Source organism: Emydura macquarii, unplaced genomic scaffold, assembly GCF_026122565.2.
Source record: "Emydura macquarii macquarii isolate MOO-44397 ecotype Brisbane River unplaced genomic scaffold, CSIRO-AGI_Emac_v2 contig_1626, whole genome shotgun sequence".
NCBI classification, from domain to species: domain Eukaryota; kingdom Metazoa; phylum Chordata; order Testudines; family Chelidae; genus Emydura; species Emydura macquarii.
This window is the reverse complement of record NW_027131763.1, coordinates 253,464-276,740: the sequence shown is the minus strand read 5'-3', so window position 1 is coordinate 276,740 and position 23,277 is coordinate 253,464. Positions and strand designations below refer to the sequence as shown.

General features: G+C 68.8%; 3 protein-coding genes across 8 annotated transcripts; 2 read left to right on the top strand and 1 right to left on the bottom strand.

Moving 5' to 3' along the window:
- Positions 1 to 211: 211 nt before the first annotated feature.
- On the bottom strand, positions 212 to 5,638 carry CEACAM19 (CEA cell adhesion molecule 19). 2 transcript variants are annotated; one of them, XM_067555332.1, is made up of 8 exons: positions 5,287 to 5,638; positions 4,618 to 4,704; positions 4,142 to 4,507; positions 1,570 to 1,771; positions 1,339 to 1,391; positions 1,164 to 1,258; positions 885 to 923; positions 212 to 760 (listed from the first exon to the last, which is right to left on the bottom strand). In XM_067555332.1, the coding sequence occupies exons 2-8, from the start codon at positions 4,667 to 4,669 to the stop codon at positions 713 to 715; spliced, it is 855 nt and encodes a 284-aa protein (XP_067411433.1). In that variant the 5' UTR covers positions 4,670 to 4,704; positions 5,287 to 5,638; the 3' UTR covers positions 212 to 712. The 2 variants fall into 2 exon arrangements, with proteins under 2 accessions (XP_067411433.1, XP_067411434.1); XM_067555333.1 differs by lacking the exon at positions 885 to 923.
- Positions 5,639 to 8,549: 2,911 nt separating this feature from the next.
- Positions 8,550 to 16,246, top strand: BCL3 (BCL3 transcription coactivator). The gene is given in 10 exon segments (XM_067555319.1): positions 8,550 to 9,440; positions 10,071 to 10,254; positions 11,445 to 11,553; positions 12,860 to 13,061; positions 13,415 to 13,503; positions 13,685 to 13,700; positions 13,703 to 13,761; positions 14,045 to 14,212; positions 14,534 to 14,654; positions 14,969 to 16,246. Coding segments are annotated over 10 exon segments (1,893 nt in total). The 5' UTR covers positions 8,550 to 8,992; the 3' UTR covers positions 15,466 to 16,246.
- A 1,105-nt stretch (positions 16,247 to 17,351) lies between these two features.
- On the top strand, positions 17,352 to 21,923 carry CBLC (Cbl proto-oncogene C). Of its 5 annotated transcripts, none has more exons than XR_010921258.1 (12): positions 17,354 to 17,982; positions 18,589 to 18,735; positions 18,826 to 18,982; positions 19,373 to 19,494; positions 19,582 to 19,719; positions 20,085 to 20,172; positions 20,287 to 20,418; positions 20,704 to 20,862; positions 20,996 to 21,133; positions 21,217 to 21,389; positions 21,502 to 21,574; positions 21,680 to 21,744. XR_010921258.1 is itself a non-coding variant. In XM_067555320.1 (12 exons), the coding sequence occupies exons 1-12, from the start codon at positions 17,636 to 17,638 to the stop codon at positions 21,858 to 21,860; spliced, it is 1,851 nt and encodes a 616-aa protein (XP_067411421.1). In that variant the 5' UTR covers positions 17,359 to 17,635; the 3' UTR covers positions 21,861 to 21,923. The 5 variants fall into 5 exon arrangements, 3 of the variants coding, with proteins under 3 accessions (XP_067411423.1, XP_067411422.1, XP_067411421.1); XM_067555320.1 differs by having other exon boundaries at positions 17,359 to 17,982; positions 21,000 to 21,133; positions 21,680 to 21,923; XR_010921259.1 differs by lacking the exon at positions 20,996 to 21,133 and having other exon boundaries at positions 17,352 to 17,982.
- Positions 21,924 to 23,277: the final 1,354 nt, after the last annotated feature.

Genomic DNA, 23,277 nt, shown 5'->3' with positions numbered 1-23,277 from the left:
CCAGCAACCCAACCCCTCCCCCAACCCCCTTGAGCCTCAGTGAAGGTCTTTGACAGCAGAGCCCAGCCTGGGGCCGGGGGTGGGGGGGGGCAGGGACGAGGAAGGACTGTCTGGCTAAGGGCAGCCCCCTGAGTCTCCATCCCACCCGCCCATTTCCAGCTCCCCCCTCCTCCCCCGCACAGCTGGACCAGAGAAAAGGGGAGACGGAAGCAGAGGAACCAGGTTTAATAGTGGGGCGCTGCTGGCCCCCCTCTGCTCCCAACCCTGGCCTCCAGCTCTGTCCCCAGTGGTTGGATCCAGCCTCCGGCAGCAGCGGCCCCGGGGGGCTCTGTGCGGTGGGGGGGTCCCTGGATATGCTGCTCAGGGACAGACCCCCAGGGCGGGCTGGGGGCAGTTTACAGGGGGATTATGGCTGCCACAGGGTCCCCCGGGGATGCTGCAGGGGCCAGTCTGGGTGCGCAGAGCTTTCCATTGAGGTCCCTGGGAGAGCACCCCAGCTTTTCTGGGGGCTCCCCATTGGTGGGGTCCCTGCAGGGGGGTTTCCCACAGCAGAGGGGGGTCTCCAGGGGCTCCCTGTGGCAAGGGCTCCATGTTGTGGGGACCCTCGGGGGGTTCCCGTGGCGGAGGGGGTGTCCCGGGCAGTTCCCTTGGGGGAGGTTCTCCAGGGGTTCCCCAAGTGGGGGGTTCCCCCTTGTGGACTCTGCGGCCGGCGTCACCTCTGGATCTGGGCGTACACGGACTCCGCTCGCCGCAGCAGCTCCTGCCGGGAGAGGGGTTGTTAGGGACAGACAGACGGGGGGGGGATCCCAGACACACAGACCCTCCCAGCCCTTTATATCCCCTGCCCACAGGAAATTGAACTGGGGGGGCAGAGGGGGACTCACCGTGTAGTTGGGGTCCGGCTGGGGGGCCCTAGGGGTGGCCTGCAAGAGACAGACAGAGAGACACGGGGGGGGAGAGGGGTTCGTTATAATCGGCCTTGGATCCCACAGCGCCCTCCAAGACCCCTGGCATGGGACAGACCCCAGGGAGATGCAGGAGCTTGTGGGGGAGGGGCCGCACAGGCAGGGTCTGGAGGGGCTGCGTGCAGGGGTTCGTGTGGCCTGCCCATGAGGTCCCCAGGGGGCTATGGGGCGGTGCCTGGAACATACAGCCCCACTCACCGGGAGCGCTTGGGGCTCAGATCCAGGCCCTCTCCCCTCGAGCTGCGGCAACTCCAGCGGAGACTCCATCACCTCGTAAATCGGCTCCATGTCATCTGGGGAGAAAACTGGAGCTAGAACCCAGGCGTCCGGGCTCTCAGCCCCCCACCCGACCCCGCAGCAGGCTGGGACTCACCCCTGGCAGATCTCGCTGGTTTCTTCCCCTTGGGATCCAGTCTCCCTGTGGAGCTAAGCAGAGAAGGAAGCTGGTGACAGCAAGTGTGATAATCCCAGGGAATCCCCTCACCACCAGACAAGAACCCAGGAGTCCTGGTTCCCAGCCCCCACGCTCCCCTGCTCTAACCACTAGCCCCCACTCCCCTCCCAGAGTCGGGGAGAGAACCCAGGAGCCGTGCCCCCTCCTTACCCTCCGGCCAGGTCCGACTGCTGCAGGACCAGGTGGTAGATGATCACAGCCCCCAGCGCTCCGGCCAGCAAAACCCCGACCACGACACCCGCCACCACCCAGCCCAGGACCTGGGGGGTGCTGGGAGCTGCTGACGCCGAGGGGGTCCCCGTGCCTGAGTCAGGGGGGGGCAGTGTCCTTGCGGTGGGAGTGGTTGCCGGCACTGTGAGGAAGAAGAGAGATGGGGAGAGGTTATTGGGGGTCCTTGGGGTCAGAGCAGAGGCCTGGGGTGGGGGGAGGAGGGGTGGCTGGTGGGGTTTGGGAGGGGTCACCCTCTGGCTCCCCCGGGAGCTGAAGGGTTGGGGGTCCCTGGGGGGGATGGGGGTCCCTGGAGTGACAGGCACCTCTGGGAGAGTTCTTGGGGTCCCACGGGGGATATGGAGAGGGGCTGAGGGGTGCAGGGGGAACTGGGGGTCCCTGTTTGCACTGACGACACAGAAAACATGGAGCTTCTTTCACCCAGTCTGTCATCAACACCCTGCCCCGGCCAGGCCGCTCGGCTGCTCTCTGCCCTTTGCTGCCGGGCACGTCAGGACGTGGGGAGCGGCCAGGCCCTGGTGCCGGCACCAGCCCAGCAGCCAAGCCCCTTCCTCTTCCGCTTCCACTGCCATCGTCTGCGTTGGCGGGACACGGGCAGACGGCGCCTCGCACTCTGCTCCCGGCTGGCACGGGCAGACAGTGCCTCGCACTCAGCTCCCGGCTGGCGGTGTTGGCGGGACACGGGCAGACGGCGCCTCGCACTCAGCTCCCGGCTGGCGGTGTTGGCGGGACACGGGCAGACGGCGCCTCGCACTCAGCTCCCGGCTGGCGGTGTTGGCACCGGAGAAGGGAAATGCCGCTGGGGCTACGTCTGCGGAGCCGCAAACAGGAGCTCGTCACAGCCTGGGCCTGGCGACGTCTGCACAGCCTGGGCGAGGGGCGCCGTGCTGGGCCCGGGACGACCAGCGTGAGGAAGGGACGTGCCAGATGGGCAGATTTGCAGAGCCGGGCAGGCCGGGTACGGAGGGGGTCATGGAAGGTCAGCGCCAGCGCGCCCCGCAAGAAGCCCAGCGGCTCATCGGGCTTCACCCCGCCTGGGAGGTTTTGCATCGAAGTTCTGGAATTTCCCACCAGTGCAAGAAGCTGCAGAGGAGACGACGTGTTTCCTGCCTGGCTGTGGAGGGCCCGGTCACATCCACAGCGGCTGTGCCAGCAGAGGGGCCTGGCCACGCCGCCCCGTGTCACCCCCCGGCAGCAAAGCAACTCGCTGAGAGAAACCAGCCAGGGAGCCCTCCCGCCGGGTGCCAGCTAGCGCCTCGGCTCTGCCGGTGCCCGGCTCGCTCTGCCAGGCGGCCCCCGTGCAGGGAGACCCAGAAAGGGACTGGAAAGGACCCAGCTGTTCTATCCGGAGTCCCTGAGCGAGCGCCTCTGCCTGGTCATGCCAAGAGTGAGCAGGGCCCCCCCGCCACCCCCACAGCACAGACCCTCATGGCCCACCCTGAGCTCACCACCTGCACCCTGCATTGCCCCCCAGGGCGGGCTGGTGCCGCTTCTCCAACCGGCCGTGTCTGGGTGAAACCCCTGAGGGGCCAGACTCTACCCAGGGCTGGGTTCGCACCAGCCGGTTCAGGCTCCGGCTAGAAGCAAGTCGGAGCCAGTGAGTACTTGAGAGCACTGAGACTGGAGAAGCTCATCACACAAGCCACACCAGGCCCCGTAGCCAGAAACCAGCCACTGCCAGAAACCCACGTTTCCCGGGACGGAGCCTAACGCGCACAGATTTTGTGGTCAGGTTCACGCCAGCTCTGGCGCAAGGAGGAAGCGGGTTTGTGAAATGCAGATTGCTCCACGGCTCGAGGAGACGCCCCCTGAGGTGGCACAAGAAGCTAGGAGTGCGTCAGCCGCGCGCCCGCCTGCACCCTGGGGGTTCGTGCGCAGCGGTCGATGCACGCGGTGCAGGACTGGCCACGGGGCCTGGCGCGCCAAGCTGTGCCGGCGCAGGGACGCGGCTCCGCTGCGAACCCCACTTCCGAAGCGGGCGGCTCCCTTGCCGCAAGCGGCCCGTGGCGGACACGCCGGTCTGGGCGAGGGGCTACGCGGGCACCAAAATCTCCTGCCCAGACCCAGGCACTGTGAGGAAACAGTTGCCTCTGAAACAAAACTGACACCTTGAATTAAGGGAAGGGATTGACTGGCCCTTGGTAATTGCGCCCCCAGCTGGGCTCCGTGGGGCTCCTGCACTCACCGTGGGCCCCGCTGTCATTTCTCCTGCTCTCAATGTTCTCTTGCTGCTAAACTCAGCCACTTCCCTCCGTTACTAGCAGAGGCGACTGGCTCATTCAATTCTTTAGCCCCCGTGAGCGTTATAACCCAGCTTTCCCACAGCTCCATGGAGGGACGTGGTGTTGGGGGGCCCTGCGGGATGGTGGATCCCTGCAGAGGGTCCCTGGGGACGTCATTTGCCACCCTCCTGCAGCCCAAGGTTGCGTCTCTCGCTCACGGGGGATGTGTGTTGGGGGCCTGTGGGAGACGGGGGGGTCGGAGGGAACCTCACCGCTCACCCGCAGCTCCACGCTGCTCTTCTCGCTGCCCTGCGGCACCAGCTGCACAGAGACCCGGTAGGTGCCGCTGTCATTGGCCAGGGCGCCCTGGAGCAGCAGCGACCCGTTGGGGAAGCCGACCTCACGCCCTGTGAACTGTGCCCCATTGCGCTGGGGGCGGTCCTGGCCTGGGAAATAGCTGAAGATGCGGGTGCCACCGTCAGTCAGCTTCCCCCGGTACCAGTCGAAGTGACGCAGGGGCCCCAGGCTGGTCTCCACGGACAGCGTGACGTTCTGCCCCACGGACGGCGCCTCCGGGACCACACGCACCACGAAAGTACAGACCCCAGTGGGGGGACCCCAGGACAACAGCAGGCAACCTGGAGAGAGCGGGGAGAGGAAGAGAGATGGTGAAGGTGCCCCTCACTCCCGACCCGCAGCCCCCTGCTAGCCCAGCCCTGGGCTTCCCCCACGCACTGCTGTGTCTCACCTGCTAACAGAACCCCCTTCAATGGGGTGTCCCAGAAGCAGGGTCTTACCATCTTCCCCAGACGCAGGCTCAGAGGAGGGTCCCAGTCTGTGGAGAGAGCAGAAGGCACCTTAGGGAGAGTCCTTGAGGCTCTGCTCAGTTGGATGCCTGGGTCCCTTTGCTGGCCTGCCTTTGCCAAGGGCCCCAGGCTCAGCTCCACGGACATGCTCTGGGTGCGGATCTCCCCGGCTCCCGGCTGCGGGGGAGGCAGCAGCCCTGGGAGCTGCTGAACCCGTCTGGCCCTGACTCACCAGTGCCTGGAGCCAGGGCTGGAACCCAGGGGATGGGGCCTGGGAACCAGACCACCCTGGGCCTCAAAAAGAAGGGGAGAGAACCCAGGAGTCCTGGCTCCCAGCCCTCCGCTCTAACCACTAGACCCTGCTCCCCTCCCAGAGAGAGAACCCAGGAGTCCTGGCTCCCAGCACCCCTGCTCCCCTCCCAGAGCCAGAGAGGGAACCCAGGAGTCCTGGCTCCCAGCCCCCCCTGCTCTAACACTAGACCCTGCTCCCCTCCCAGAGCCAGAGAGAGAACCCAGGAGTCCTGGCTCCCAGCCCCCCTGCTCCCCTCCCGGAGTCGGGGAGAGAACCCAGGCGTCCGGGCCGCCAGCTGTAAGGGGGGAAAGGGCCTCACCAAAGCACTGCAGGGTCCCTCCCCGTAGCGCGGTGGCAGAGCTGGTCTAGAGGCTGCGGCAGGCGGTCGGTCCGTCGGTCGGTCCGTCTGTCTCCTTCACCGCAGCCTCCTCCCGTCTCCGGCTCCCTCCCCCGCGGTGCCGGCCCGGCCCCGCCCCGCGCCCGGCGGGGCCCGACCAGGGTGCGAGGAGCGCCCCACTGCGCCCCTTTGCGGCGTCCCTGCGCCGATCGGTGCTGACAGACAGACAGACCGACCGACCCCCATTGTCACCCCCGAGGGCTGGCCCCGCCCCCGCGCTCCGCGCCTGCTCAGCGGCCAAAAACTTTTCCGGAGGCTCATCGGGGACCGGCGGGGGGGGCCGGGATCCAGTCACGGGGCCCCGCCCCCACGCCGCTGCCTGGGGGGGGCGTCCCGGCCCCTCCGCTTCCCCGGGAGAGAAGAGACAGCAGCGCTGGGGGGGGAGCCCCCCCATGCTATTGGGCCCAGCCCCTCCCCCGGCCCGGCCCCATAGACAGACAGCAGCCTTGCTTCGGGGCAGCCCCCCCGTCAGTCCGTGCCTGGCCCCCCCGCGCGTCCAACCGTCTGTCCAGCCCGCTCCGCTGCGCACCTGGCCGGACACAGGCGCATTTCCGCATTTCACCACCAGGTGTCCTCGCTGTGCCATGGCGGGCTCCTGCCCCCCCCCCCCCCCCCCCCTGGGCCGACGAGGGGGGCCGGGTTGGCCCAGCAGCCCGGACTCCTGGGTTCTATCCGGGCTCTGGGCAGGGAGTGGGGGGGGGGGGGGACGCGCCCCTCTCATTCTCACACTAGTCTTTGCACACACTCCCCACCAGCTTCTGCAGACTGTCCTTGCACACACACCCTTGTACTCTCTCCACCAGTCTTTGTACACTCGTGCAAGGATGCACTTTCACACTCACTGATCCTTCTCCCCTACCCTGACACGCTCACCACACCGCCCGTGCACACTTACCCACCCTGCTGCACATCCCTCTGTGCGTCACCCCCTTCCAGCCGGGGGGGGCACTGCTGGCCCAGCCTGACCCCCACTCCAGCTCCTCCCCCCTTGGCCCGGCTCCCGACTCCCCCCACCTGGTGGGGGGTGCAGGAGCAGAGCAGGGACTTTCCAGCCCCATCGCTTCTGGTAAATCGGATCCTACTTCCAGGGGTGGAGCCTGGGTAGAAGGGGGGCTGGTGGGGGCTGCACTGGGGGTGCACGGAGGGAGGGCAGTGGGGCCTGCTTGCAGACAGCCAGTCGAAGGCATGGGGGTGGATGGGCCCTGGCCCCCTGCGCTGCTCTGCCTCTGCTTTCCAGGGTGTTGTGTGTTCTCAGAACACCCCGCGCAAGCCCTGTGTGGCTACACAACACACACACACACGGCTCGCACCCCCCTCACCCAGCTAGTGTGGGGTGTAGGGGTCACTGCAGGCATAGCAGGAGGGATGGGGCCAGAGTCACTGCGGGGGAACAGTGGGGGGTGGGGCAGGGTCACTTCAGAGGAAAGCAGTGGAGGGGTGGGGCAGGGGTCACTGCAGGGGGAGCAGTGGGGCAGGGGTCACTACAGGGGGGGTCACTGCAGGGGGAGCAGTGGGGTGGGGGAGGGGTCACTGCAGGGGGGAAGTGGAGGATGGGGCAGAGGTCACTGCAGGGGGAGCAGTGGGGGGCAGGGGTCACTGCAGTGGGAAGCAGTGGGGGGCAGGGGTCACTGCAGGGAGGATCAGCGGGGGTGGGGGCAGGTTATTTATCTACCTCCCCACCCAGGAAATCCCCTACTAGATCAACAGGGCAAAGTCTCCCCTGCCCTCCCCCCCCCCCCGCTGCTCCCTGACCCCAGCCCCGTCCCCCAGCCGTGGGTGCCCCATGGCTGCTCGGCTCCGCCGCGGTGACTGACCCCTTTGCAATGGGCTGAGCCCATCCTGGTCCCTGGGGCCAGAGCACGGCGAGGTGTCAGAGCACTTGGGGGGGGGCGGGGAGCCAGGACTCCTGGGTCCCATCCCAGCTGTGCTGGGCGGGGACACGCTGCCAGCTGTAGCTGAGTCACTCCCTCGCTTGTGGGGTTCCCCCCCCCCGAACCCCAGCACTGCCCCGGGGACGCTTTGAGATCACAGGTGCCGCCCTCCGGCCCAGCCCCTGCCTGGAGCCAGGCTTGGTCCTCGAACCTGGGCGCTTCTCAGACGTGACGGGGTGGGGGTGGGGGGGGACAGGCGGAGAGACGGACACACAAAGGGGGCTGGAGGCGTGTGTGGGGAGGGGTTGAGTGGAGATGGGGGAGGGATGCACAGATGGGGTGCGCTGGGCAGGGAGGGACGGGGACACCCAGTCACAGCTCGGTGGGTGTCGCAGTGACTCTGGATTGACCGCGGCCGGTAACTCCGATTTGCCCCTGCCCCAGGCGCCTACCCTGGGAGCGTCTGTACCCGGCCCTGACGCTGCCCCCCGCCCCCAGCTATGACCCCGGAGGGGGAAATCCTCCCCCCCCCCCCCCCGCTTCCGCCGCTTCCCAGGAGGCAGCTGTGCCTGGCGCATCCCTGCAGCCCGCCCCGCTGCCAGCCCATGGGGCCCTTCCCTAAGCAGGACAAGGTTGCGCCCGCAACACACACTAGCCATTACAAGCCCCCTGGGCTGCTCGGGCCAAGCAATTGCTTCCTCTGCGCCTGCCTGGCGCCGGCTTTGGCTCCCGGGGATCCCGGGGACCTCCCTTCCCTTCTCCTGACCTCTGGGGATCCTAGTTCCTGCAGCCCGCCCCGGGCATGTGCCCTCACAGGCGGGCCCGGAGGTGGGAGGGCCCCAGGGGCTCCGGGTAGGGGCCCAGGGGCTGGGGGCAGCCGAGGGGCGGAGTATGGGAGGCCACCCAGGACACCGGGCCTGAAGCCCCCTTCACTGACCCCCACTTCTCCCGTGCCAGGGCAGGGGGTGGAAAGGGTTAACCGTGTGTCTGGAATGCGCCGAGCTCGTCCCGCCCCGGGGACCTCCCTGCTCCCCTCCTCCGCCGAGTCCGGGGCGTTCCCTGCCGCTCCCCCCCCCCCCCCCCCGGGCGTTTCCGGTGGGGAGGGGAGTCCGGGAAGCGAGCGGTGCGCCCAGGGCGCACACCGCACACTTGGCACGGCGCCCTGGGCGCACGGCGCGGCGGGGCTCCCCTGCTGCTGCTGCTGGCTGCTGCTGCTGGGGGCGGGCGAGGGGCGGGGCGGGGGCCGTAATTCTCCTCCCCAACTGGGGGGGGGGGGGGGGGGTAAGAGGCGGCTCTGAAAGTCCCTAGCGTTCAGCTGAGCGGCCGGGGAAGTCCCCGTCGCCCTTCCTCTACCAGGGCTGCCTGCTGCAGCCTCCCTGGCTTCAGTTGGGGGCTGTGGGCACCCACGGGGCAGCCAGGCCGCCCCCTCCTGCGTGCCCGCCCCTGGAGATGCCCCGGGCTGCAGGGACACCTGCTGCGGAAATGAGTTTGCAAGAGGACGGAGCGGGCTTTGGCCGGTGACCCCCCTTCACCCACCGCCCCCCCCGGGGGCGAAGGACCCAGGAGACCGAGCGGGGCTTGGCTGGCGACCCCTCCCCCGTCCCGGGGCCAAGGACCCGGGGCTCCCGGCAGACCTGGTGCAGTTTAGCTGGCCACCCGCCGCCCCCATCCGGGGGCAAAGGATCCAGGCGACCGGGTGGAGTTTAGCTGTCGACCCCTCCCCCACCCCGGGGGCAAAGGACCCAGGCGACCGAGCAATGGCGGAGGAGATGCCCGTGGACCTGAGGACGTGGCGGAAGGGGGACACCCCCGGCTGCCAGAGGGGCGGGGTGCCTCGCCCCAAGGACCCCGGGGGGCAGTGGGCGGCGCAGGGCAGCTGGACGGTCCCTGCGGCCGGGCACGGCGCAGCGGGGGACCCAAGACCGTCGCCCCCCCACCCCGGGGCGCCGAGCCCGGGGCCCCCCGAGGAGGGGCACAGGAAAGCGGAGACCTCGCTGCCGCTGCGGAAACGCCGCTATGCGGTGCGGGGGCCGGGGGGGGAGCGGCCGGGGCCCCCAGCCGGGAAGGTGCCCAAGACGGAGAGCGACGGGGGCGAAGGGGGGGAGGAGGGCGCCCCCGGGGGGCAGCGCCCCCTCTTCTGCAACGGGCACTGCCCCCCCTACGTGGCTGTGGGCTACCCCCGCCTGCCAGCTGCCTACTACCCAGGTGGGTGCCCCCCCGACCCTGCGCCTCGGCCCCCCCGCGGCCTGCTGCTCCCCGCCCCCGAGGGGGACCCCGGCTCCTTCCTTTTCCCTGCAGACAGCCCTAGGCCGGCGGGCAGCCGGGACAGGTGCGGATCCTGGAGCCCCTCCCCCGCCCGGACGCCGGGGTCCCGGGAAATGGGGGCGGGAGGGATCCGTGCCCTCGGCCTCAGGGGCCGGCGTGAGGATTTCAGTGAAGTGATTGCTCGAATTGCTTGTACGCAGCGCTGGCCCCCGAGTCCCGGCTCCCTTGGGGGGGGTCATGGGGGCGCCCCAGGAGGTGCTGGCCCTGGACTCCCGGGTCCTTTGGAAAGGGTTTTGGGGGCGCCCCAGGAGGTGCTGGCCCCCGATTCCCGGGTCCCTTGTGGGGGGTCATGGGGGCACCCCAGGAGGTGCTGGCCCCGGACTCCTGGGTCCCTTGGGAGGGGTTTTGGGGGCACCCCAGGAGGTGCTGGCCCCCGATTCTCGGGTCCCGTGCCGGGGGTATACATGCTGGGACCCCGGTGCGGGGCCTGGCTCGGACTCCTGGGTCCCTTGTGATTTATATGGGATCCCGTCTTCCGCTCACGCACCCCGATTCTTCTCCCCACACCAGGTCTGGCCGGATCCTTCCTGCTGCCGGAGCGGCCCTCTTTCTTCCACCCCGTGGCCCCCCACCCCCTGCTGCCGGCCCCCCTGCTGAGACTCCCCGCTTCCCCCTACCCCCTGCTCTGCCCCCTGGAGACCCAGCTGGCTGCTGACATCGCTACGGCGACGAAGCAGGACGAGGATGGAGACACGTAAGTGGGGGGCGGGGGGGTGAAACGCGGGGGCGTTTAAATAGCCACCGGCCCCCTGCGAGCGCGGGGAAGGACAGTCTCCGAGCCCGCACTGCTGGGAAGGGGAATCCCCGGCCCCAGTGCGGCCCCGGCTCCGCCCCCTGCCGACGTTTTCTTCCTGCGTAATCGGCCCGCGGCTCAAGCCTCTTACTGGAAGGGGGGGGGGGATGCGTTTCCGCCCCGGCCCCACGGCCCCTCCCGACACCTGGCGGGGCACTGCGGCGGGGAAGCTCACGGCCCCGGGCTCCTGGCTGGGCAGTGGCGGGGCACTGCGGCGGGGAAGCTCACGGTCCCGCACGGCAGGCCTGGCACTGTGGCGGGGAAGCTCGCAGCCCTGCCGGCGGATCTCGGACCCGGCCTGTTTGAGACAGGAAGTGGAGGTCAAGGGCGGCTGGGAGCAGTTACTGGAAGCCCCGTTTGCCCCCCCCCCCCCCTCGCTGGGCCGCGCTGATAAGAGGTTTCCTTTTATTGTAACTTCGCTGCTGGAGCGATTCTCTGAAATCACCTGCACCTGGGGGGGCAGCAGAGCGGGGGGGGCAGGGAGCAGAGGGAGGGGGGGCGGGGCTCTGTCAGGAGGGGGAGAGCTGGGTGGCCAAGTCCTGGGCATTGGGAGGTGGGCTGGGGGAGCCAAGGGCGACCTTGCCAAAGGGTGGGGTGGGGCGGGGCGAGGGGGGCAGAGAATGCAAAGGGGAGGCTGTGGGGGGAGGAGCCATCTGACAAAGGGGGACCTTGATAACGTTGCAAATTGCAACCCCTGTTCTAAGCAGCACCAGTGTCTCTAATGGATCTGAAGGCACCAGCATCTCTGCAGTGGGGATTGGGGAGTGGCGAGGTGGGGTTGGGGACTCTTAATAACATTGTTGCAGCTGCTGTTCTAACTGGCATCTGCTTGGGGACTTAGCGAACTGTTGGTGAAAAGGAGCCTCTTGGTGTTTAGGGGGGCACTGCCTGCAGCAGGGGACCGTCTGAGCTGAGATGATGTGGGGGATTCCAATGACACTGTTGCAACTGCTGTTCTAGCCAGTCCCTGCCTGGGGAATTTTAACCTGCTGGGGGAGGGGAGAGGAACTTGCAGTGGAGCAGGGGGACCCTAAGGAGGCTGTACCTGCCCCCCACATCCTGCTGATTGTCTCTCTCCCGCCTGCCCACAGGGCTCTGCACATTGCTGTGGCCCAGGGGAACCTGCCTGTTGCCCAGCGCCTGGTCAGCCTCTTCCTACAGGGTCAGCGGGACCTGGACATCTACAACCACCTGTGGCAGGTCAGACTGGGGGGGCCCTGGGGGTCCCAGGTCAGTCTGGGGGGGCTGGTGCTGCTGTGGGGTTTGATGCCAGACTGGTGGGTGGGGGGAGAGCTGGGGGTGGGGGGGCTGGTGAAGCTGGCGGGGAGAGCTGGGGGTCGGGGGAGGGGTGCCATGCCAGCCAGCCCCTGTCAGGTGGCACCAGGCCAACGGGAGGGGGGGACCCGGGCACGACGTTCCCAGAACCCACGTGCCCAGCCCCGCCCAGCCGCAGCGCAGCTGGGACTTTCCCCGACAACTTCCTCCCCCGTTGCCTGGGAGACGCCCCAGGGTCAGAGCCTGAGTCACTGGAGGGAGGGGACGCGGACAGACGCATGCACACCTGGAGCAGCAGCACCCAGGGCGACACCTGCTCGCTCCCAGAGCACTGGGGCACGCTGTGTGCACACTCACCGTGAGTGCTGGGACACACACTGACTCACGCTCACCTCCTGCAACACCCATATTCTCAGGCCACTGCACACTCATGCACTGGGGCACGCTGCATGCACACTCACTGTGCACTGCTGTGACACGCTCACACACACTGTGACTCACACTCGGACACACTCGCTCCCTGCAACACCCATATTCTCAGGCCACTGCACACTCATGCACTGGGCCACGCTGCATGCACACTCACCGTGCACTGCTGTGACACACTCACGCACACACTGCAACAAGCATGTTCCTGGAGTGCTGCTGGCTGATGTGCTGGGACGCAGCGTCGCACGCTCCCGCTGTGCTGGCCACACGCACTCACACACACGCCTGCTCTCGCCGAGACACTGTCTTTCTGGGACGTGCTCACGCACGGTGACACCCGGGCACACTGACCCTCTCAACACCCCCCCAACACACACACCATTTGCCACAGTCCAGAAGGAGCAGCCGGCTCCTCCCTACGGACAGGTGCCCCTCACTCCTAGCCTGCAGCCTCCTGCTATCCCAGCCCTGCTCTGCTCGGGTTTCGGGGGGCGGGCGGGCACCCTCTCTGGGTCCCATGTTGTGCACCCGTTTCCCGTAAACCAGCACCTGAGGCAGCTCCTGCCCCTTCTCAGAAGTATTTGCGTCAGCGCGGCGGGCGCCGGGGCCTGTGGTTAGCACGTCGGGACCGGGCGGTTTCCTCTGGTTACAGGGTGCGCGGCAGCCGCTCACAACTTGCGTGCCTTGGCGCTGCGAGCTTCCCCGAGGCAGTGCCCTCTGTGCCCCAGCTGGGAACACCCACCCTGGCACTGCGAGCTTCCCCGAGGCAGTGCCTTGCGCTGACGACTCTCTCCCCGCTCAGACCCCCTTGCACCTGGCGGTGATCACCACACAGCCGGCCCTGGTGAAGCTGCTACTCTCGCACGGGGCTTCCCCGATGGCACTGGACCGGAATGGACAGACATCGGTGCACCTGGCCTGTGAACACAGCAGCCCTCGCTGCCTGCGGGAGCTGCTGGAGGGGGGCAGCGACCGGCCTGAGCTGGAAGTCCGGAACTACGAGGGTAAGCTGGGGGGGGGGGGGGACAGACGGGAGAGGGTGCAGGGATGGGGCACAGATGCAGGGAATGAGGGGTGGGGTCAGGAGGTGGCTGGTGGTTTTGAGGATTTTTCCAAACAGCTGAGAACTGGGACCAAAATCTCTAGAAAAGCCAAAAGGGCCCATCCTCCCCCGCCAGCCAGGCCAGCCACCCCCCCCCCCCCACATCCTCCCCCACCAGCCAGGCCAGCCACCCCCCCATCCTCCCCCCCAGCCAGGCCAACCCCCCTCCTTGCCCCTCCCCGCCACCAGCCAGGCTGTCCCCCACCCCCGACCTCCCCGGTGCCCCTGTCCCACACCTGCCTGTTCTCCCCCCAGGTCTCACCCCCCTGCACGTGGCTGTGGGCACCTCAAACCGGGACACGGCGCTGCTGCTGCTGGAGTACGGGGCCGACATCGATGCCGTGGTGAGTACGGGGGCCACCTACCCCCACCCCACAGACATGGAGCATGGGAGGCTGGGCACGGTGGGGAGGCTGCAGAGCTGGGGGTGCGGGGAGGGCACTGTGAGAGCTGGGGGGCGTGTGTGTGTACGTATCGGGGGGATATGTACCGGGGGGGTCTGACCCTGCTGTGCACCCCACACAGGACATCAAGAGCGGCCGCTCCCCTTGCTCCATGCCGTGGAGAACAACAACCTGGACATGGTAGAGCTGCTGATACAGGTGAGAGACCCTCCCCACCCCCGCCTAGCCCCTCTCCTCCTCCCTCCCCCCCCCCCCAACCTGGCCCCACTCTCTCCTCAGCTCCCCCAAATATCTCCTTGCCACAGCAGGACCCGTCGCTGCCCCCTCCTTCCCTAGACGCCCAAGCTCTGCCCCCTCCCCGCCCCCATCTCCCTCACCTGGTGCCCTGCCCTCCCATTGACACCAGCCCCTGGTGCGCTGGGGGGGAGGGGAGGAGGACTGTCCAGTCTCACCCCCACCTCTTCTCTCCCCTGCCTGGCAGAACGGGGCTAGCGTGAATGCGCAGTCCTACGCGGGGTGCACGGCGCTGCACGTGGCTAGCGGACGGGGGTTGCTGGACGCCCTGCGCCTGCTGGTGCGGAATGGAGCCGACTGTGGTATCAAGAACTATCACAACGACACGGCCCTCATGGTGGCCAAGAACCGGCGGGTGAGGCGGGGGGGAGCAGGGCCGGGAGGGGTGAGCCCTGGGGGCGGGGGCTGGGCTCAGGACAGGGGAGGTTGGCAGGAGGACACTGGGTGGGAGGGCTACACAGAGAGGTCACTGGGGGCCACTTTGGGGAGGGGGATGGTGGGGGTATGGCAGGTTGGAGGGAGCTATGGGGCTGGGTATGAGTGGGGGAAGGGGGTGCAGGGAGGGGATGGGCCACTGCTGCCATGGGGGGATGGGGAGGCTAAGGGGCCTTGGGGAGGGTGTAGGGGGCAAGAGGCTCCCGCAGGCCAGGGTAACCCCTCCCTCTCCCGTTCCCAGGTGATCGACATCCTGAGAGGAAAGGCTTCTCGGCCCCCCCCAGCGCCCGACGGCCGCCAGGACAGGGCCTCCCCCACGCCCAGCTCTGCCAGCTCCCCTGGCGCCCGCCTGACCCCCCACGGTGAGTGGCCCCCAAACACCCTGGGGCCTGCCTGACCCCCATCAATGGTGACTCCCCCTGCCCAATGCACCAGCCTCTCGGGGCCATGGGGTCCTGCCAGGTCCCTGGGGAGGGCAGAGAGTTTCCAGGGGGCAATGGCTGAGCTAGGCTCGGGGGTTCCAGGTTCCCTTGGGGGGGTTGGGATCCAGGGGGGGTTCCAGTTTCCCCTGGGGGGGTTCCAGTTTCCCCTGGGGGGGTTCCAGGGTCCCCTGGGGGGGTTGGGTTTGGGCTGCTCCCTGATGTCCCCTCTCTCTCTCTTCTCCCTCTCCCCCCAGGTCTTCCCAGCGCCTCCCCTGGCTCCCCCCCCTCTGCCCCGAGCCCCACACACACCCCAGGAGCCTGCAGAACTGCCCCAGCCAATCAGAGACCAGAAACTGCTGATCCAGCCAATGGGGCATCAATGCCCAGCCCCCTCCACGGGTTGAAACTGGAGGGAAACATGGCCCCGCCCAGCCTGGGGCAGCCAATGGGCTGCACCACTGCCCCCAAGCCCTTTCTGCGATTGGCCGAAAGCCTGCTGGAGCCTGCCCTCCATGGTGCCATCTACCCAATTGCGTCTCCCGGCCAGGACACCTCAGCCAATCACCTCTCGCTGCTGCCGGTTGCCTTTCACCCGCCAATCGTCTCGCTGGCCCAAGGGCTGCCACCCAATCGGATTCACCCGAGGAGCTCTGGGCCGGACCAATCACGGACTCTGCGTGCGGCAGGGAGCCCGCCCTCCAGTGCAGCCAAGGGGCAGCGACTTTGCAGTGGGGACTTTGGGGGCAGCTGACAGCAGGAGTCCTGGGGCTGCACCCGGGGAGACTCTAGCCCCACGGGCAGATAGCAGCGGGGGGCCCTCAGGGGGCAGGCGTGGGGCGGGGGAGAGCTGCCGCCTATGGGAGCCCCGCATCTCCATGCCTCGGACCACACCTGTTCCTGAGGGACCCAGGCATCCGGGCCTCCTGGGCGACCCTCGCTGCCAGCGACAGCTGCCCACTCCCTACAGGACCAGGCATCCGGACGTCTCCATGTGTTCCTCGGAGCCCCCCCACTGCCAGGACCGGCTGCCCCCCTCCTAGGGGACCCAGCTGTCCAGCCAGGTCCTAGTCTGGGTGAAGCCCTGGGGGGTGGGGAGGGACAACTGTCCAACAGCCCCTCTGGCTTTGGCCTCCCACCTGGTGTGATATGGGAGGTGGGATGTGGGCCACACTCACTCTCCACCTGCGCCCCCGCCCCTGGGAGCCAGTGCTGAGGGGCCCTGCCAGGATCTGGGCCCCAAAACGTCCCCATCAGGTGTGGGGGCAGGGCACAGCCAGAGCCTGGGGGGGGCGGTGCTGGAGTTGGGGGAACCTGGCTGGGGAGATGGATCCTGGGGAGGGGGGAATTGGCTGCACTGAGACTGGACTTCCAGGGTCCCTCCATGGTGCCCCCTCCCTCTGCTGCTGGGAGTCAGCCCCCCCATTTGCTAGCATTAACCCTTCTGCTCCCAGACTGCCCCCTCTGTGCTCTCCTGGCTGCAGAAGCAGGTTGGGGGGGGGGATCTGCCCCCCCCAGTTGCCTGCAGTAACTGATACTTGAATCTCTCAGGGGGATTGGGGGTCTGGGGGTAACTTATGGGGGGGACTTTTAAAGCCGCTAATAAAATATTTTTTGTACTTTTAATCGTGAGGCTGAAGGAGACGGGGGGATGGGACGGGGTGGGCTGGGTGAGCCCATGGAGCTGATGGGTGGGGGGTACAGGGGACTAGATGCCCATGGAGCTGCTATGGGGCTGCATGGGGCCCATAGGGCCGAGGGGGCGATACAAGGTTGGATGGGGCTGGGGGCTGATACGGGGCGGGGGGGCCATGGGGCCCATACAGACCTGGAGGGGCCTGTGGGGCTGATAGGGGGATGGAGGAACCTGTAGGGCTGATACAGCCCTGGACTGGCCTGTGGGGTGGATAGGGGGATGGATGGGGCTGAAGGGGGGCAATACGGGGCTAGACGAGTTTGTGGAGCTGACACAGGGCTGGGGGGGCCGAAGGGGGCAATACAGGGCTGGCGGGATCTGTGGGGCAATATGGGGCTGTGGGGGTCTGTGGGGCTGACATGGGGATGGATGGGGCCGAAGGGGAGGGATGTGGGGGGGGGCCCGTGGGGCCGATACGGGGCTGGGGGGGGGGGGGCTGTGGGGTGGATACGTGGATGGACGCGGCTGAAACGAAGATCAAAGGGGCCGATACGGGGCGGGGGGCGCTGAGTTATAATTGTTCCGTGGACGATCATCCGAGCAGCGGCGCCACCTGGTGGCCACAGGCAGCGCTGCAGGCGGATTCCAGCCTCGCCCCCGGCTGGGGCAGGCGAGGCCGCAGGTGAGTCAGCGGCACCTGGATTTACAGGTAGGTTCGGTCCCGGGCCCGGCTGCGCCTGGACCCTCCCGCCCCGGCAGGAAATTACCCAGAGACCCGCACAGGGTGTGACACAACTGACAGGCGGCGCCCCTCACTCCTGACCCACAGCCCCCCCATTCCAGCCCTGTGCTCCCCCCCATGCCCCTCACTCCTGACCCACAGCCCCCCCATCCCAGCCCTGTGCTCCCCCCCCATGCCCCTCACTCCTGACCCACAGCCCCCCCATCCCAGCCCTGGCCCCCCCCCGCTAGCTTTGCTGGTGCCCCTCACGCCTGGCTCCAAGCTGCAGGTTCACACGTGCCCGGACAGGTGCACTGTGTGTACAAAGGCCCCAGGCTCCCTCCCTCTGCTGGGGGGGGGAGTGTCTGGCCGGATGTGCTGGGGGGGCTCCAGGCCTGGCCGTGTGGCCCATGTGAAGCTGTTTGTTTGTGTCGCTTCCTCTGTGTGTTTTTCTCTCTCTCTTGCTCCGTCTTGTTCTTTTCTTCGTCCCCCCCCGCGGCCGGACCCGCCCTGCCCAGCCCTGGGTGCAGGAAGTGCGATCGCTCCCCTCCAGCCTTCGCCTGCACCATGGCTGCTGCAGGGGGACCGGGCGCCTGCCGGGGCCCCTTCTCCCCAGGCGCAGCCGCTCGGCGCTCGCTGGACAAGGCCCTGCGGGGGCTGGAAAAGCTGCAGCGGCTGGCGGAGCAGCCTGGGCTGGGACTGAGCAGCAGCCCCCCCTGCCTGCCCCATCTCCTGCCCCAGACGCGCCAGCACCTGCTGCTGATCCGAGGCCAGGCTGGGGCCAGCCTGAGCCGCCTCTGGGAGGCTGGCTACTTCCCCGTCTGCATCGGCAACCTGCAGCGCAAGGTCAAACAGGCCAGCAAGCTCTTCAAGGGAGACCCGGAGGGGATTTTCCAGGAGGGGTCGGCCTCCAGGTAATGGCCCAAGGGGGCAGGGAGCGATGGGGAGCCAGGGCTGGGGTAGCAGGGGCTGTGGGTCGGGAGTGGGGGGAGGCAGGGCTGGGGTAGCAGGGGCTGTGGGGCGGGGGTGGGGGGAGGCAGGGCTGGGGTAGCAGGGCTGTGGGGCGGGGGTGGGGGGAGGCAGGGCTTGGGTAGCAGGGGCTGTGGGGCGGGGGTGGGGGGAGCCAGGGCTGGGGTAGCAGGGGCTGTGGGGCGGGAGGAGGCGGCCCTGGTGAAAGGGAGCGGCCCTGAGTTACTGAGTAACCAGCCCGTCTCAGGCAGCGCCAGGGCCAGGTAAAGGACCCAGCACCGGGCACACCCAGATCCAGGCCCTGGCTCCCCTGGTTCCCGACCCGCAGCCCCCACACAGCATCTTCCTTCCCTCCCGGTGGCTGTTTCTGGGGTGTCTGGAGCTGAGGCTGTGGGTGGGGCAGGGGCCTGTCTGTCCGTCCGTCCGTCCATCCGTCCCCCCCAGCCCAGGGCACTCCAGCTCCAGCAGCATCTCTGGGCCGCTGCCCCTCCACTGGCCGCCCGGCGAGTGCCCTGCTGCCGCTGCGCTGCCCATGCCCGTTCTGCCCGCAGGAGGAAGCTGACCAAGCTCTCGCTGATCTTCAGCCACATGCTGGGGGAGCTGCGGGCCCTGACCCCCGACGGGCAGGACCAGGGGCACCAATACCGGCCCAGCCAGCCGCCCGCCGAGGCCTTCTGGAGAGGGACATGGGGGGCACGGTGAGACCCCCCCACCCTCCTCCCACCTGCTTCCTCGGGTGTCCCTGCCCCTCCCCCCATCAGCCCCCCACTGACCCCCTGCCCCCGCAGGAGCCTGGTGCCCTGGAGCGAGTTCCAGGCGGGGCTGCAGCGCGCCCACCCCCTGGCGCCCGGCCCCATCGCCGCAGCCCTGAGAGCCACCATCGACCTGACCTGCAGCGACCACGTCTCCGTCTTTGAGTTCGACGTCTTCACCCGCCTCTTCCAGGTATGGGGGGCCGGCTGGGGGGGCAGCCCTGCCACCCCTTCTCTGTCTCGGCCCTGGGCTCCCCCACCCAGCTCTGCCCCCGGAGGGGAGTGGGGGGGTTCCCGCGATGGCCAGTCTCCCACAATGCCCCTCTCCAGCGGCTTCGCTCTGGTCCCTGCCCCCCCCCCGATGAGCAGGGCCCGGGGGCGGCCCTGACCCCCCCGGCAGGATGTGGTGTGCCTGGCCCGCTTGCTCTGCGCTGACCCGTGGGCGGGGGGCAGGGGGGTTTCCGGCTCTGCAGCAGCAGGTGTGTGTGGGGGGGGGAGGGTATGGGGGGGTCAGAAAGGGGAGTCGGGGGCGGGCGGGCGGGCGGCAGGATGCGTTGCCCAGCAGCTCCCCCTCCCCCCGCAGCCCTGGCCCACGCTGCTGAAGAACTGGACGCGGCTGGCGGTGACGCACCCGGGCTACGTGGCTTTCCTGACCTACGACGAAGTCCGGGCGCGGCTGCAGCCCTATTCCAACAAGCCGGGCAGGTAGGGTCCCGAGGGGGGCGTCCCCCACTGAACCCCCCCTTCCCTTCCCTGCCCTGCAGCGCAGCCCCTAACCCCGTCTCCCCCCAGCTACGTCTTCCGACTCAGCTGCACGCGGCTGGGGCAATGGGCCATCGGCTACGTGAGCCCGGAGGGCAGCGTCCTGCAGACCATCCCCCAGGACAGGCCCCTCTTCCAGGCGCTGATCGAGGGGCACAAGGAGGGCTTGTGAGTGGGGGCTGGGCGCAGCGGGGGCGGGGCAGAGCAGGCGCAGCGGGGGCGGGGCAGAGTGGGGGCGGCGGGGGCTCTCCTGGGCAGATCATGGGGCCCTGGGGGGCAGAATCGTTATGTCCCTGGAGGCTGTGGGTTCTGCACCGGGGCAGGGTGGGGCGAGGCGGTTCTGGCCAGGTTGGGTTGGGTTGGGTTGGGTCGGGTGGAGGCGGGCCTGGCCCGGGTTGGTTCTGCTCAGGGCATGTGGCTTTCCTGCTGGCTCAGGTCACTCGCCTTTCGGGTGCGCTGGGTCTGAGGCCGACCCGGCGGGTCCTGGTGTGGGTCGGGGGCTCTGGTTCTGACGAGTGACTCGCCCTCCGCAGTTACCTGTATCCAGACGGGAAGAACGTGAATCCGGACCTGACGGAGCTGACGGAGCCCCCAGCTCAGAACCGGATCGAGGTCTCACTGGTCCGTACCGGGGCTGCCCCGCCCCCCCTGAGCCCGCTCGGGGCCATTCTGGCCACCTGTGCGGGCGTCTGCCCAGCCCGGGATCAGGCCCAGCCTCACCCCCTCTCTCCCCAGGACCAGGCCCAGCTCTACTCGCAGATGGGCTCCACGTTCCAGCTCTGCAAAATCTGCGCCGAGAACGACAAGGACGTTCGGATCCAGCCCTGCGGGCACCTGCTGTGCAGGGCCTGCCTGGACGCCTGGCAGGTCGGTCTGACCCCGCCCCCTGCCCCCTGCTGGGCGGGGCCTGCCTGAACACCCGCCCCCTTGACCCCTGCTGGGCGGGGCCTGCCTGGATGCCTGGCAGGTCGGTCTGACCCCGCCCCCTTGACCCCCTGCTGGGCGGGGCCTGCCCGGATGCCTGGCAGGTTGGCCTGACCACTCACTCCCTTCCAGCTGTGGGGTGCCGGTTAGCCTGGCAGGGGTGAAAGCCAGCCAGGCCTGTGACCCCCGCCCTGTGAGCAGCCCCCCCTGACCCCTGTCTCCTCCCAGCGAGCCCAGGCCCAGACCTGCCCCTTCTGCCGGCGGGAGATCCGGGGGCGCGAGGAGGTCCGCATCGAGCCCATTGGGGCGGGGGCGGCTCCCCAGGAGGACGAGGAGGACCTGGAGGACGTGGAGTCGGTGCTGCGGGAGCTGGCAGCCCTGCGGAAGGTGGGGGCAGGGCGGGGCGTGGAGGATGGAAGGGGGCCATGTGGGGGGTGAGGTGGTGGGAGGGAGGATGGGGCAGGAAGGGGGCGGGGGTGGGGAGGAGCTGGAGCGCCCCTCACATCTGTCTCCCCCCAAGGCAGGGCATCCTGCGTTCCCCCCCGGCCCGAACCCTGAGCTGCCGGCCCCCCCGGTTCCTCCCCGCCTGGACCTGCTGCAGCCCAGGGACCCGGACCCCCCGGCCCAGGCGAGCGACGCTGGCTGGGAGCCAACTGCAGTGAGTGTGCACCGGCGGGTGTGCGAGGGCGAGTGTGCAAAGTTCATCCCTCCTGGTGTAACCGCGTCCCTTTCTCTCTCCAGGCCCCCCCACGGCCCCTGCTGGGCTCCTCTGGCCAGGACCCCAGTGACTGGATCCGGCATCGCCCCCTGCCCCCCTCTCCCAGGCCTCGGGGGCGCCTTGTCCTCCCCCCCTCCCAGGGAGCCAAAGAGCCCAGCTGAGGAGGGCGGGGGGTGTCGACAGCGCCAGGGACACGGTGAGTGATGGGGGGACAGAGAGATGGGGGGCAGATGGAGGGGGAAGGGACAGACAGACAGACAGGCCTTGACCCCAGCTCACAGCCTCCTTTCTCCCCTCCTCCCCCCCAGCTCCACCTGCAGCCCCACAGCCCCCGCCGAGCAGGGAACCCAGGAGCCCAGCTCCCCCCGCAGCACAGCCAGGGTGAGTCTGTCCGTCCTGACGCTGCCCCCCAGCTCCCCGCTTGCTCCAGCTGCCCCCCCTCCTGGGCCGTGTGTCTGTCTCTGATGCATGTCTCTGTCCTTCCAGGTCAGCTCCCCAGGACGCCCGCCAGCCTCGTGCAGCCCCCCCGTCCTGCGGCCAGCGAGGGGGCCGGCCCTGCACTGACCCCGTGCCCCCCCCACGGATCCGGCTGTGTCCCTGGCACCCCCAGGCACGCACGGGAGCAGGGGCTGGGGAGCTGAGGAGCACCGGGGGCGGGGGGGGCTGAGCGGCGGGGGGGCTGGATTGGCCTGTTCTTGCGACTCAGAGAAGCAATAAACAAGTGCCTGGAGCTGGTGGCCGTCCGTCCGTCTGTCCCCTCTGGCTCTATCTGTCTGACCCCGACTGCGGGGAGGGGGGGAGGGGACGTCTGAGCGGGTGCGAACGATCCCAGCAGTGGCCACCAGGTGTCGCCAGCACCTCATGGCAGGCAGTGGGGGGGGGGGCAGACAGGCCTCCCCTGCTGCCCCCAGGTGGCTGGCTCAAGTGTGGGGGCTCCCATCTGCCCCCCCAAGGGACTTCCAGGACTCGGACCCCGCTGACCTCCATGGGCTGCCCTTCCAGCCCTGCCCCTTTCCCCAGGGCTCCCCCTACCAGATTCTGCCCCCCGCCCCTGCTTAGCCGTGGGGCTCCATGGGGGGGGAGGGGAAGCAGGGAAGGGGTGTGGCTGTGGGAGATTCCTGGTGTTCCCAGCCCCCAGCAGGGGAGCAGCCGAGGTGGGGAGGGTGAAGGGGGGGCCGCTGGACCCCCTCCATGCTGCCCTGCCCCCAGCCTGAGTGCCCCCTGCCGGACCCCCCGTACTCCCAGCCCCGGGGCCCCCCTGCGCTGTCACTGCCCCCCATCTCTAGGGTCCTCCTTGCATGGGCAGCGCCTCCCCTGCCCCAGGGCGAGTGCCCCTGCTGGCCCCCCAGCTCCCAGCCTGCCCCCCCCCCCGATCTGAGCACGGACAGAGCTATGGGGCTCAGACCCTCCCTTGTCTTCCCCTGCCCCGAGTCTCTGCAGGGCCCATCCCCCCCCCGGCCCAGCCCCTCTGATGAGTGGGGAGTGGCGCCAGGCTCCTCCCCGCCCCCCGTGTCCCACGCTTGGCTGCAGCCCCCACTGGTCCTCCCATCCCACTCAGAGCGGGGGGTCACACCCCAAAAGGAACCAGCTTGGGGAAGCCTCCCTCCTGGCCCCTCCCCCTCCCCTCATCACGCCCCCCCCCCAGCTTTCATCAGGTTCCTAGCTGCAGCGCCCCACAAGCAGCCCCGGCAGGGGGGTTCCCCAGCAGTCTCAACGCCCCACTGCAAGGGTGTGATGGGGCCTCAGGGAGGAGGGACCCCCCCCTCGGCGGCCAGGGGGGCAGGGCAGCAGGAGCCCGTTTCCAAGGGTGGCCAGGAGCCCCTGGCAGCCCCATGGGTGCGGGGAGGTGACAGTGCTGGGTGGCAATGGGGGTCACAGAGGCAGGGCCTGGGCTCCCTCCAGCTCAGCTCTGTCAGTGCCCCTCACTCCCGACCCACAGACCCCTGCCATCCTGGCCCCCCAGCTCTGCCGGTGCCCCTTACTCCCGACCCACAGCCCTGCTCCTGTGTCTGGGCCGGGCCGGGCTGACGTTGCTGTCTGGAGCCGGCAGCTCCCTGCTTGGGCAGCCCATTAAATCTGCCCGG

Coding starts and splice junctions, on each gene's coding strand:
- CEACAM19 (XM_067555332.1), bottom strand. CDS start 4,669: ATGGTAAGACCCTGCTTCTGGGACACCCCATTGAAGGGGGTTCTGTTA. Junction 1,772..4,141: donor CGTGGAGCTGCGGGTGAGCG/GTGAGGTTCCCT, acceptor TCTTCCTCACAG/TGCCGGCAACCACTCCCACC. Junction 1,392..1,569: donor CAGTCGGACCTGGCCGGAGG/GTAAGGAGGGGG, acceptor TTCTCTGCTTAG/CTCCACAGGGAGACTGGATC.
- CBLC (XM_067555320.1), top strand. CDS start 17,636: ATGGCTGCTGCAGGGGGACCGGGCGCCTGCCGGGGCCCCTTCTCCCCA. Junction 19,495..19,581: donor TATTCCAACAAGCCGGGCAG/GTAGGGTCCCGA, acceptor GTCTCCCCCCAG/CTACGTCTTCCGACTCAGCT. Junction 21,575..21,679: donor CCCCCCGCAGCACAGCCAGG/GTGAGTCTGTCC, acceptor CTGTCCTTCCAG/GTCAGCTCCCCAGGACGCCC.